The sequence below is a fragment of the Solanum dulcamara genome, chromosome 8 (assembly GCF_947179165.1).
Source record: "Solanum dulcamara chromosome 8, daSolDulc1.2, whole genome shotgun sequence".
Lineage (NCBI taxonomy): Eukaryota > Viridiplantae > Streptophyta > Magnoliopsida > Solanales > Solanaceae > Solanum > Solanum dulcamara.
In genome coordinates this window covers 75,944,087-75,958,284 of record NC_077244.1, presented here as the reverse complement: position 1 = coordinate 75,958,284, position 14,198 = coordinate 75,944,087, and the positions used below count along the sequence as shown (strand labels likewise).

The window sequence follows — 14,198 nt, the reverse complement described above, 5'->3', positions numbered from 1 at the left end:
CATAACTGGGAAGTGTTCTGAGTCCCCTCCTACTGTCCTTACCCTGGTTTTGGCACCCTCGTACATGTCCTTGATCACCCTTATGTACGCTACAGGTACACCTTTAGCCTCCAAACATCTCCATAGTATCTCTCGTGGGACTTTATCGTAAGCCTTTTCCAAGTCGATGAACACCATATGCAAGTCTCTCTTCCTCTCCCTATATTGCTCCATTAGTCTCCTCATAAGGTGGATGGCTTCTGTAGTTGAGCGTCCCGGCATAAATCCGAACTGGTTCTCTGAAATAGACACGCCTCTCCTCACCCTCATCTCTACCACTCTTTCCCACACTTTCATAGTATGGCTTAGAAGCTTAATACCTCTATAGTTGTCACAGCTCTGGCTATCCCCTTTATTTTTGTAAAGCGGGATCATGATGCTCGATCTCCATTCTACGGGCATCGTTGCCGTCGTAAAGATGACATTAAATAACCTAGTCAGCCATTCCAAACCTACCGAGCCCGCACTCTTCCAAAATTCTCCAGGGATCTCGTCAGGTCCGGTCGCTCTTCCCCAGCGCATCCTACGAACAGCATCCTTAACCTCATCGACCATAATACTCCTACAACCCCCAAAATCGTGACTCCTTCCTGTATGTTCCAAATTTCCCAACACAATTTCTCTGTCCCCTTTGTCATTCAAAAGTTTATGGAAGTATGACTGCCATCTTTGTTTGATAAGGGTCTCCTCTACCAATACTTTTCCGTCTTCGTCTTTAATGCACTTCACTTGATCCACATCGCGTGCCCTTCTCTCCCGGGCCCTGGCTAGCCTGAATAATTTTCTTTCCCCACCTTTCTCTTCCAGTTCAGCATAAAGACGTTCAAAAGCTGCCATTTTCGCCGTTGCAACCGCCAACTTCGCCTCCTTCCTCGCTATCTTATACAGTTCTCCATTCGTCCACTTCTCCACCTCATCCTTGCTCTCCATCAACTTAACATACGCCACCTTCTTTGCTTCCACTTTCCCTTGCACTTCTCCATTCCACCACCAGTCCCCTCGATGCCGACTACGACTACCTGTCGAGACTCCTAGCACTTCCTTTGCTACAACCCTAATAAAACTAGCTGTCCTATCCCACATATCGTTCGCATCCCCACTACTATCCCAGGCCCCCATATCCTTCAATTTCTCTCCCATCTCAAGGGCACTAACCGTTGTCAAACTCCCCCATCTGATTCTAGGTCGTTCTTCCCCGACCCTCCTCGTCCTTGTCATCTTTATCCCTAAATCCATCACTAAGAGCTTATGTCGGGTTGTAAGGTTGTCGATCGGGATGACCTTACAGTCTTTGCACAAACCCTTATCATCCTTCCTGAGGAGTAAAAAATCTATCTGAGTTTTAGCCACTGAACTACGGAAGGTTACCAAGTGATCCTCCTTCTTTGGAAAACTCGAGTTGGCTATCACTAACCCGAAAGCTCTTGCGAAATCCAATAGTGCGGTTCCTCCTCCATTTCTGTCCCCGAAGCCAAAGCCCCCATGCACATCATCATACCCTCCCGAAATAGATCCGATGTGCCCATTGAAATCCCCTCCCACGACAAGCTTCTCAGTAGGTGGTATGCCTCCCACTAACTCGTCCAACTCCTCCCAAAAGCGCCTCTTATCCTCCTCGCATGGGTTAAAATATATTTTTTCCATGTAAATTTTCTTTGCAGTGCAGGGTATATTGTTTCTAGTATTCATATTTCACAGCAGTCATTGACACATTAAGACCTCCGGTGTGTTATGATGGCTCAACAACCCAATAAGTAGTCTTATATATTGGATCCATGGAGCATATCAGTTTGACAAGCAAAAATATCAAGGAACTTTCTTTAACTGGTACACATCCATTGTTGGACCTGGAGGTTTTCCATCTCTTTAGCTCCATAACAGCGATTTTTCTATCTGGGATAAGTTTCCATCGCCATGTTAAGGAACAAGAAGAAAGCTCTTTTATCAACATTGCTTGTGTCATTATATTGTTGCAGCCATTTGGAAAAGGAAAGTGCCCCTGTTTGAGCAAAGTCATCACTACTACCATGATCCAAGTGATAGAGCCAAAAATATGGTTTCTCCACTAATTAAAACCTCTACACTAATTATCTTTTGTGAGTTAATACTCATGGCTCAAGGACGTATCTAGGACGGGCTATTTGGATTCAGCTAAACTCATTGCTTTTGACTCAAATTATGTCTACATAGATAAGATCACATTCATCCTGAATCCACTGAACTCTTAGAATTCACCTCTCATGGAAGTCATTTGCTAATGGAGCTCTCTTATTAGGTTCCTCAACCATGCAGCCTTCATCACTCATTTAATTAGATGGCTCTATTGAGAATACATGGAGACTATGTACAGTCCAACAAGTAGAAAGCTTGAAAAGCTTGTCCCTTTGTGGAAAAGTGAGTTACGTACTTTTATCCACCCCAGTGATCATTCAATCAAGCCTGCAAGTAACTTCAGGCCTTAAAAATGGATTATCAGATTGGATCCCAGTTCAAGGTCTCAGCAGGTTCTATCTGAGTCCTAATTATATGGACTGCTATAACAATACCCCCATTGGCAGATTACTCTACCCTTTTCTAGCTAAATTCACCCTTTATTCTTACACCTCCCCAACGCATTAGGATAGGCCATGTACTAATGATCCGTAGCATGGCCATCTCCGCTGTGGTGGAGTCAAGGCAGTTGAGGCTCGTGAGAACCCCCCATCTCCAAGGCCAAAGAGATGCTATTGTTCCTAGAATTTGGAGAAGCATTTCATATTCCAAGACATTTGAGGTTCTACCAAGAATTTCCTGCATCCTTGAAATGCACCTCAACTGCAGTAGTTGAAATGTTCATTGGCATCGGATACTACATGGGTAACGCTCTGATTGATCTAGTTCAGAGAACGACGCCATGGTTGCCAGACTTTATCAATGATGGAAGACTGGATAACGTCTTCTGGCTCTGATGTTTCTTGGGATCAGCAAATTTCATGTATTACCTTGCATTTGCCTCTTTCCACAAGTATAAGAATATGGACGAAAAACCAACGGATACACCCAGTGAATGACAAATACTTCTTACTAGTGCAATTCAAGAAGCATGGATACGATAAGTTCCGCAAGAGATTTCCATGAATGAGATATTGCTCTTTACATGAATCCTTTAAAGTGGATGTAAAAGAATTACAAATAGAAGGTACAAATCGTGTGACTTTGGAGAAATGTATTAGTTAGGAGCTTTTCTTGCAAAGCAGTGTCAATCTACAGCAGGAACATGTTAGATGGTGAATAAAAGAATTTGAAAGAGACAAAGTTTAGTCAATAAGAATCAGGACTCAGGAGGCCCATTGTGGTGGAACTTTGTACAGTCATAAGGTCCAAGTTGATTGTTTTTCTTCTTCACCTGTATCAAAGAAAGCTAACAGCTTAAGAAACTAATGTGAAATTGGCAGAACCAGTCAAGACAAATATATGCAACAGCACACTATTTTTCCATTTCTACAGGTCAGTACGCCCAATGACTATTCCAAACAATATCTGTGATAATTTAAATATAAACATAGTTGAAAAGTCCTAGTAAAAGCTATCCTCTTTACCAAAGTTATTTCAAGTGATGAATTTAGGACTATATTATGATAGTTTCTAGTGTACGCTATACCTACCAAAGGCTTTACTCTTGAAACATATAGAAAGTATTGATTTGGTTTTAATACTTTTACAAGATAAAAAGGAATAAACGCCATCTAAAAGATCAGTCTAACAGGATAACAAGTAAAACAAGAAATCCCACACGTATTACAAACTCTAGTATTTTTATTAGTTCAGAAACAATTTAGACAACATTATAGCTCATGACTGGTCGTATATTCACCCTATATATTTGTCTAATAATTTTGCTCATGTTAGTTTTGTCAATTATTTTAATAGACGAAATGTAGTTGTTGTTTTTAGTTTGGTTTGTCATTGACTGTCAAAAGATGTGTGGAATTGTTTAGAAACTTGCATATTATACAGTACATCAAACTTTTGTTAGTAACTTAATGTGCTTTTATTATTGTATAATACAGTATAACATTCAGCTATTAGTCTATCACAGTATTTTTAGCTAAGGAAGAAGCACAGTGTCATAAGTGTTGTGAAAGGTTAGTCGTAGTTCTCAAGATCCTACAATCCTACGATCAAGTCCAAATAGGTTAAGTAACTAGGTAATGATTTTTTCATTAAGAAGGTATTCTTCTATTATATAGGGAAAAAAGGCAAAAAAAAAGGTTTGCATAATAACATTTCACTTTCAACAACATACCCATTATAGTTGCACAAAAAGGGTTTGCACACCCTACCCCTACCTTTGATTTCACTCTCACTTACATGAAAATACAATGAAAGAACAACTATATAATCTACCAATTGGAATTAAGATGCATTTCCATTATAAAACACTTTCTAAAAACAAACTCCATTATTCATCACATTTTGATCAAGAATTCTAGTTAAAGAGACAAGTGAGGTAAAAATTCCTCTAAGAAAGTACCAAAATGTATCTATGTGGAACAAAATGGTACACTAAGCTCCTGTTAAGCGTGAGGTTCTCGGAAGGGCTGAACCACATAGGGTATATTGTTAGTAGCCTAACCAAAAGGCATTTCTAATTTTGCAAAAGGATTACCAGCACCATTATCAATGTCAAAAGTTAGGCAGAATAAAGTTGAATGCATTCTCATTCTAGCTTGTGGCATACATGTAGATATGGCATAGGCTACCTCAAACAAGAAAAGAAGCATGTATAGATAGTGACATACCGGAGACCATGGGCTTGGCTCAGGCAAGGATTTCTCTTGGGGTGAGTTTTGTACAGCACCACCTTTCATGGTTAATATGTCCTGTAGAATCAGAACACAAGAGTCAGTCACTCGATTATTTTTCTGATAAATCATGCTCCAACAATAGATTCAGAGCAGTAGAGCTTAACACTCAATCCAAGTTTGTCTCACTGCCTAACCTAAGGTTCAGAACACAACATTTAAGAATGTCAAGCTTGCCAATTGTTCTGGACCTATTACTGGATGATAGCTTCTTTCATTTTACTAAAGGAAATATGATGAACAGCTAATATCTCATCAGTTTTTCCTTTAACCACCTGCTATAAGTGAAGGATTTGGATAAAGGTGTGGAAGCAAACTGCTCTTGAGAAAACTGAAGATGAGTGGAACTAATAAAATATGCTTCAAAGTTAATTATTTTTGGCTTCAATAGATCACAGTATACAGCTCATTTTCCAAAAAAGAAATTACCTCCCCTGCAGCTTCCATTGCTGCCAACCATTCATCAGAAAATGGAACTGCGTCCCGTGGTGGTAATATCAAAAGATTGCCTTTCTTCAGACAGTTCTCTGTATTCTTGCTGCCATCACAAAATGCATTTTAGCAATTCTCCAAAAAATTGTAATTTGTGAAAGGCTAAGTCCACAAAAAACAAAGGAGTTCTTTGGGATGAGAAAAATTTATGCAATACTTACACTGGCAAAATGGTGTCTTCATTTGTGCATTGCTCGGTATCTTCCAGCCCATGGCAAAGTTCATTTTGAGAACTCTCACTTCCTCTAGGTCTACCAGTTTCAGATTCCTTCACCACAATATCTTTATTCAACATGTCAACTACCTTCCTTCTGATTCTTGATGAGGTCTGACCCCCTTCAACAAGTTCAATGCAATCAGTTGTCACACTTGCTGTATGGTTTTTACTTGTCCACTCAGATAAATCAGATTCCAAAGATAAAGATTCAATTGCCGACGGATATGATAGTCTACCCGCAACACAGTGAATAGCATCCAGTTCATCAGCATCATTATCACTCCCATGAATCAAAGGTGACTCCTGGTTCAGAAAACTTGGGCTTTTTAATCCACCTGCATCAACACACTTTCGTGCTGGAAAAGCATCTCGAAAATTCTCATAGGCATTGCTGCTTTCAGATTCTTCCACCACTGGGATAGGGCCTTTTCTAGGCAACAACTGAGCGTGATTGTTATGTGTCTCCACGTGTGCATCTTCTATCTGTAAGATATTTGTGAGGGCATTTGTTGTCTTTCCAACTTCATTTGGTTGTCTTGTATCTCCGAGTTTTGGAGGAGTATGAAGACTCTCTAATACAACCTTATGATACCCCAGATCCATTGGACTGGAAGGGATGAAGTCTGCATGGCTGCACGTGTGTGGCTCTTCAACTTTCAAGCTTTCCGGAGACAGAATACCAAGTTTCAAACTGATTATCTGATTACCATCATTAGGCTTGTTTGATGAATCTTGAATTGCAAATTCATTCATTCCTTTGGAGAGGAATACACCGTTGATCAATTTGTTACCTTCACCCACTGGACCAAGTATACCATATCCAATTACATTTTGTGTTCCCCTGGAAGATGGACCAAATTCATTGTGACAGTTCAATGAACTGAGGATTTCAGTTTCATCCGCCACTTCCAAGACAGACTCTATAATTGGTTTTCTACATTCGTCAATCGAACCAGGTACATCTGATACCATAGTGTCTCTTGTTCTACTAGACGATGAACCAAATTCCAGACAGGTAGTTGAATTTGCAAGAATCTTATTACGATTAACTTCTTCATCTGTTGAATGATTGCAATTTCCAGGAAGAGTAATTTTGACAGGGGTAAAACACATGATATCCACAGAATCTTCTGCAACCACTGTAATTCTATTATCCTCTAATGCTGTCTGTGCACTTGTTACATCAAACCTATCAAAACCACTTTCATCTGATCGATATGGCAGAGCGGATAAACCAGTTTCATCAATCTGTCCATCTTGGCTTTGATCTATGCAAACATGTTTACTAAGGGACTGACCACTTGAATGCACTACGTTACCACCCTGGGACTTATGTTCTGAGTAAATTGAAAGCCCACCAGGATTAGTCTCGCAATTTTCATCAGATAAAGTTTCACTTGAGATATCTGCTACTAAACCTCCTGTTCTTGCTTTATCTGTGATCTGCTTGCTGGTAAAAACTTCTTTCAGATTATGAGAATCATCAAGCTGATATGCAACTTCTGACTTTTCCATCTTTACTTCACTAAAGTCTGAACCTGTGAGATTCAAGGACTCACAGTTCCCACCGCCATTATTCCTTAGTTCTCTCTGGACTTTGCTCAAATTGCTCTTCATCATCATAATGTACTTATCATTATCAAAGATCCCGTCATCTTCAACTGCAAAGGACTTGACCTTTTTAAATTCTCCACAAGTTAAGTTATTGCAGCCGCCCATGTAACCTTTCTTCATCGCCTCCCCGCTGAAATTAATCACATTCCCATACTGCGGGTTACAAATCAAACCATCAATTACTGCAGCAATGTCAGATTCTTCTGCTTCATTTGGATTGCCATCGTCCAGTCTACGTAGAACTAGAGATTGTGTATTATAGCTAGCTTGTGGAAACTGAGTATCTCTAAAATCTGATCCAGCAGAACCTTTATTTACTATAAAACCAGGGATTGAGCTCATGAGATCACCATCTTTGTTTATATGTTCATGTTTTCCCGTTTGTGGTGAATGTTGCTTGCCATTCATCATCAATTCTGCATCCTGAAGCTTCTTTTCTTCATGCTTGATGTGATCCGGTACTTGGTCATCAAAATTACCAACATGATCTCTGAACTTATCACTGACTAGATCAAGCTTCTTAATAACACTACTTGGAATATTCACTCTTTCTACACTGTTTCCTTCCAAGACTGTTTTGATTACTTTGCAGGATGCTGCTGAGCTTTCCGATTCAAATCCTAGTATCTTACAGTTTAGCTTTACTAAGTTGTCCTTGCCTTCTAGCCTTGCTAGTGTCTCTGGTGGCCTCAGATCACAAGACCTTTGCAATGGGCGTATACTAGACTCGGCTTTCAACAAGCGTTGTGTATCTGAAGCTTTTGTCTGCAATCACCATATTGGTTGTCATGTCTTTAAAATAAAGTGCTACAGCATGAGCATCATGCAGCCTATGCACCTAAAACAAAAGAACCTAATGTTTTGCCAGAATAGTGCTGGATTGCTGGTAATACCTGACGAAAAAATCCTAAGGAAGGTGAGGGCCTCCGCAAACCCGATGGTTTCATAGCTTGTGCGGGCATGTACGGCATTCTGCTTACAGCAATACGAGTGCTGTGAGGAAGACAAAGTGCAAATGGTGTACATACATCATGACTTTCAGATGAATGTGCTCGGGTAGATCGAAGTGTGGCATCTGGATTCATCTCCATGCCAGTATTGCTAGCTTTATTAACTGGAGAAGATTCAATTGATGCCTGTAATTTTGATGGTGATTTCTCCTGCACAAATTAGAATTCAGCAAAAAGGAGGAGCTTTGATTTTGTTGGTTTACTACCAAAATATATTGAATGTAAGCTAAATTCTTTATTCTTGAAATTTGAACAGTTCTTAATCACACTGAATTTTTCTAAAATATTGAGCTCAAAACTTGAACTAACCCTTATGACATTTCTCCTTAAAAGACATGATAAAAATTTATCTTTGAAATTTAAAAGTTCTTTTAAGTTCTTAACCACGCAGTTTTTTTCTAGAATATTGAGCTTAAACTTGAACTGAAGCTTACATCATTTCCTCTCAAAATGCATGATGAAGATTTATCCTCTAAAGGTTCAGCATCAGTTTTTGCTTTCTCTTGGCTATTTCTCAACTTTCTAGAGGAGCTCATTAATCCCAAATTCTTCTGAATACCAAAAGCTGCATGAGAAAGGAAATGAGAATATAAATGACATACTCTCTTAATCTGTGACGCAAATAAGAAAGTTACTTTCGCATAATATTATAATTACAACACATTTTGAAGACATCCATTCCCATGATAGAAATGGAAACAATCACACTCAGCAGAAGCCAGAGGAATAGATAATGAAGAGATTACCAGAATCAGTTACTTGATGCTTAAAATGACTTGCTCTTGGTATGCTACTCTTAGAGTTTGTAGGCAACGAACAAGAATTTGGCTTTGAAACATGACATTTTGGTAACTTGGAATCCTTGGTCGCAGATTTTCCATGATTCATGTTTGCAGGCCTTTTCAGTCTAAAATGCTATTAAGGCTCATCATCTGTACAACCTCCAAATACAGCAAAATAAAAAACTAACAACTTCTTGGAAATAGTTGAATTTCAAATATATCTAACATGTGCAAGGATATGAAGCTGAAGACAAAGGTCGAGAACAGCTACTCGATTTGGAGATAGTTCTACCATTGTGAGATGCTAGCACTTTACTTGAGGCCTGAAACCACGCAAAAGACTAAGTAAACAACAAACTGAAATAAGATGAGTATCATCAGACGTCATGGCCATATTTTATGAGCTGAAAAGTCACTGCTAGTCTTAAGATGAGATCTGACCTTCCGATTTTCTTCTTTTAAAGCTACAGCTCGAATTCCTTTAAACGTACTTTTTTTGTTCGAGTTCAAATAAACTGCACTAGCATCATGTAGAGAGTTATTTGAAGTTGGATTTCGCTCTTCTTCATTGATGGTGAACAAGGCCTCTCCGCATGTGTTAACCAATGAACCACTAAGCAGAGAAAGTTCTATTGGATCCAAAACACCTAACCAGAAAGAATGAAGTAGGTTTTCCCTGATATCAATCTCCTGAGGTATCTAACAAATCTTTCTGCAATGATACATAGAGATATTGTACTGTAAAAAAGTTACCTTCTTCAGTTGAAAAGGCTCTATCCCATGCTAAACTTTTCCGCAAATTGCAACCACCACCCCTCTTCTTCCTCTTCATGTGGAGCGGCTCCACACTCAGTTTAGGCATTTCTGCTTTGTCTGAGTTGATATTTTCTTTATTGCTGGAACCTCTACGAGAGGAACATCCGGATTTTACTTGATCTACACGAACCTCCAGCCCTCCTGCAACATGATGAAATCTGTAAATAGTTACCAATTATTTAAATATAACTATAAGCGTCCCTTCCTCTACTTTAAGGCACCAAGTGTTTCATATTTCAAACAGAAAACAACTTCAAGCTGGAACGTAGGCATATGAGAATCATCAAGAAAACATAATGCACATCATCTCCAACAGAAAAAGGATAACTTTTGTATAAAAATGTATGCAACAACCAACAAAATAAAAGAGCCGCAGAAACCAAATGTAAAGAAGAAAACATCAAATAAGTAATAATACAAATCAATCAAATTCACCTCAACCTTATAGTTAGGGTCTTATGCATCAATTACGCTCTACTTAGTCCCGTTTCATAGTATTCATCAAAGTAAGACTACAGACACTAGCTGCCCAACGCATAACTAATCTCCTCCTTTGTCAGGAACCTAATTTACGTTTTTGAAGTAACAACAATGAAGTTATTGAATAACTGCTGAACATAGGCAAAAACTGCAGAACCTAACCCTACAAAGTCATTACGACCTATTTCCACATAAAACGAAAAATCCAGATTTATCTAAACGAGATAAAAGCTCCAAAATTTGTAGGAAAAAAAAAACCATTTTACGGTATCTGAGCACTTCCTTGACTACTTACTGCTACGAATCCGTCAAGGTAATGAATGCGGGAATTAGCGAATTAAAAAGACGGAAAAAGCCACAGGAACTGCAATGCCACTTGGAAATGGCAATGAATTGATAATTGAAACTTGAAAGAAAGAGAAAAAAGTAGAGGAACTGACTTAATGGAGAAATGAAATTTGAAATTGAAGCGAAATCGTTGGGATTGATGTCCATATCAGGGAGTGGCGCCAGTAGAGAATCATCGTCGCCGGAGATTTCAAGGAGGCGTAGATCCGATTCCATCTTTCTCCGTTTGATTGGATACTTGAAATTGTTAATGAAATCATCAAACAAGTAGGAGTAGTTTGTTTTGAAATGGGGGCAAGCGGGAAAGGGTACTTAATGTAGGACTAAGGAGACAAAAGACACGTGCCTTGTTCACTAATGCCAAATCTGGATTTACATTTATTTGCCCCTTCCTTCCGTTGATTCAAAAATCAGAAAATTTGGCAACAACATCAACATGTGTATTTGAGAGATTGTCCTCGGGCTGAGGAGTGTCCACATGAGTTCGTTGAGGTGTTTACATAGGCCTGACCCATTCAAGTCCTCAATTAATAAAATGATCTTTTATTATTTACTCAATTTAAAATATATCAAAATAAATGAGAAAAGGGACTTAATGAGTAATTGGACAATAATTAAAATATTAGATAAGTTAGGGACCTATTTATAAATAAATTAAATATATAAACCTAATAGAAGTGACATTGACTGCACATTCAAAAAAAAATTACTTGGCTCAGCCAAATTTTCTCATTGCAACGGCACATTCTCTCTTTCTCCTCCCTTCTTGCTAAAGACAGATTGCTTATTCAATTTACTCATCTTTTAAACTCTCTTTTTGAGTATTCTTCTTGAATTTCTAAATTGTAAGTTTTCTACTCTCCTTTAACTCTAGCATCAATCTTATTTTGTAAAGAAAAACATTGTAGTAATAGATATGCAATTAAAGTTTATATGAAGTTATAGTTAAAGTAATTGCTTTTTCTTTGTGGGTGTTGTTTCTTGATGATAACTTTTACTTGTTCTTTGAAGAATTTATGGTGCGAGTCGATCCTAAAAATGTTGGCCGTGAGCTAGAGGAGAATCAGGTGCACCTTCATTTTTTTAGCTTTTCAACTTAAATTTCTCATCTCAGTGAGAAAGGAATCATTATTGCTATAATTAAAGTGACAGATAATAAATCGATCCGACTAAGTAAAAATCTGTCACGATTTACATGACCAATTATTAATTGGTCTACTTAATCAACCATCGATCTACTTTATAAAATCACCCAAAAGGCTAAAATATTTTGTTTACCAAATCAGGCGATTGATAGTACATTAATCTGAACAATGTAAAAATCAGGCTGATTTTCTAAATATATAATAGACCGACTAATAGTTGGTCGGATCGATTTACAATCAGTCCTTTAAAATATTGACACCAATCTTTAGTTTTCCTTATTTGTCTAATTGATATTACATTTGTTACAATATCTTCAAGAACATGATATATCTAGCAAGGGGGATGAGTCTTCTAAAACCGTTAGTGATGAGGATAATGCTTCTAAAATAGTTAGTGATGGGAATGAGTCTTCTGAGACATCTTGTAATGGGATGAATCTGTTGAGGAGAATGATATATTATTGATACCATAACGTGAAACCTCAGTAGACCTCTCCCAATATAGTTTGCATAATGAATTGGAGGACGAGGATCACTTTGATGGACTTGTGAGCATTTTATCAAGGTGGGATGTTGTTAAAATTATACAATATTACTTGGAGAAGGAAAAAGTGTACAACCAATTTACGAATAATTGTTTTGGCTGCTTATTAAAAGTGAACCTAGAGAATTGGAACAAAAAATTTTGTGGCCAAATCGTACACTATCTTCTACAACGACGTATTGTAAGCTTAAAGAAAAAGAGGTTTGGTTCATAATTGATGGTAAGCCAATTCGATTTGGTATGAAGGAGTTTGCTATGATTACCGGACTGAATTGTGGAAAAATTTCCACTGATAAGGCTTTATATGATGAAGGGAAGGCAAAAGATTTTTTAGATCTAGTGTTGAACAAAAAGCGTAGTCTAACGGGAAATGATTTAAAGAAAATATTAAAGAGTGACAGATTTGATGCGCAAATAAAGTTGAAGATCGCTATGGTGTGGTTTGTTGAGTCTTTTTTATGGGCTGGTGATCAAAAGCGGACTGTTGATATAAAGAATATGAAAATGGTGACAAACTTGGATTACTTTAATGCATATCCTTGGGGTATGCGTTCTTTTGAGATGACAGTTGAGTTCTTTCTAAAAGTAACTTAAAGAAAAAGTCTGCAGAATGGAAGGAAAATAATTCCATATCTAAAGGTTATAGCTTGCAAGGATTCCCTTGGGCTTTTATGGTAAGCTTAAATAATTTTATGGTGAGATAGATATTGAATTGGTCATGACAGATTATGTATCGATCTGAAATTTAATTGATCATAACAAGTTATGTATCGATCTGAAATTTATATACTAATATTTATTTAGTACTTTTTTGTTTTCAATATAGGTGTGGGCTTTCGAAGCAATTCCTGTACTAGGAGAGGCTTTTGGACAGCCATTGATAAAATCTCTCTTGCCACTTCCAAGATTGCTCCGATGGTACGATAAAAAGAAGACACCCCCAGATTATAAAACAGTGTTATTAACAATGCAAAATAAAGAGGTGAATACTTAAGCTTGTTTGGTGCAATATTTCATTTTAGAAGTTTTTATTATTGTATTTTTATTTACCAATTTATTTTCTTATAGGTTGTGGTGCATCCTACTTTGGTTCCTACTAATGTTGAGTCAAAAAATCATATTTGATTAATTGGGAAGATTTGAAAGATGAGGTGGATGAGAATATAGATCGGTTGACAAAAGTAGTTAGTGTTGTGACACAATTAGTTAACTCTTCTCTCGAAAGGCATGAGATTCCGGTAGCTATGGATCACGACGGACGTGAAACTGATATTAGAAGACAACCATCAAAGGGAGTTACTGAAAATATTAATTTGAGTGATTCACCGGACAAACTTTCTCAACTTATTGAATTATGTGCAAATATGTTTAATGAGATGAAGAATATGAACAAGAAGTTGAATGAAAGAATGGATAGTCTCGATGCTAAAGTAGACCACTTGAGTGGTATAGTGGGTGATTTGCATGTCCAGATAGAAAAATTAAGCAAAAAAAAGTATGATGATGAAAATTTTCAGGTGGGTGATGAACAACCAGATATGTTGGAAAAAAAGGTAATTGGTGAGCTTGAAGAGGAAGGAAGCAACATGGTTGACAAAGATGAAGCTACCAAATTTGCAAGAGTATGTACTACAAGGGCGAAAAGAACAAAAAAAACTAACCCAAAATATGATTCCCCTTTTCCAACAGATCTCAGACAAAAAAAAATCCGGGAGGCTTCGAAGAATATGAAAACTTATAAAAGGAGAAAGATCGGCGGTGATAGTTAGTAATTCTGTTAGGATGATTTTTGGATCTGTCGGATAGAGTATGGATCAATCGGTTTAATTAAAATTTATCTTGGATTGTATTTAAGTTTAAAAAGTTA

The 14,198-nt window shown here is 37.6% G+C and overlaps 1 protein-coding gene and 1 pseudogene across 1 annotated transcript; one reads left to right on the top strand and one right to left on the bottom strand.

The window, feature by feature from the left end:
* Positions 1 to 1,814: 1,814 nt before the first annotated feature.
* Positions 1,815 to 3,089, top strand: LOC129900196 (protein NRT1/ PTR FAMILY 2.7-like; annotated as a pseudogene).
* Positions 3,090 to 3,134: 45 nt separating this feature from the next.
* On the bottom strand, positions 3,135 to 11,035 carry LOC129901475 (uncharacterized). Its single transcript, XM_055976668.1, has 11 exons — positions 10,735 to 11,035; positions 9,752 to 9,955; positions 9,440 to 9,645; positions 9,237 to 9,321; positions 8,963 to 9,121; positions 8,651 to 8,781; positions 8,100 to 8,366; positions 5,537 to 7,971; positions 5,313 to 5,421; positions 4,821 to 4,901; positions 3,135 to 3,424 (listed from the first exon to the last, which is right to left on the bottom strand). Exons 1-11 carry the CDS (start codon positions 10,856 to 10,858, stop codon positions 3,350 to 3,352), a joined length of 3,876 nt encoding a protein of 1,291 aa, XP_055832643.1. The 5' UTR covers positions 10,859 to 11,035; the 3' UTR covers positions 3,135 to 3,349.
* Positions 11,036 to 14,198: the final 3,163 nt, after the last annotated feature.

Excerpts from the sequence above, each read along its gene's own strand:
- LOC129901475 (XM_055976668.1), bottom strand. The coding sequence starts at position 10,858 with ATGGAATCGGATCTACGCCTCCTTGAAATCTCCGGCGACGATGATTCT. Across the intron at positions 8,782-8,962 it reads GCATCAAGTAACTGATTCTG|CTTTTGGTATTCAGAAGAAT; the intron begins GTAATCTCTTCA and ends TTTCTCATGCAG. Across the intron at positions 8,367-8,650 it reads GCATTTTGAGAGGAAATGAT|GAGAAATCACCATCAAAATT; the intron begins GTAAGCTTCAGT and ends TAATTTGTGCAG.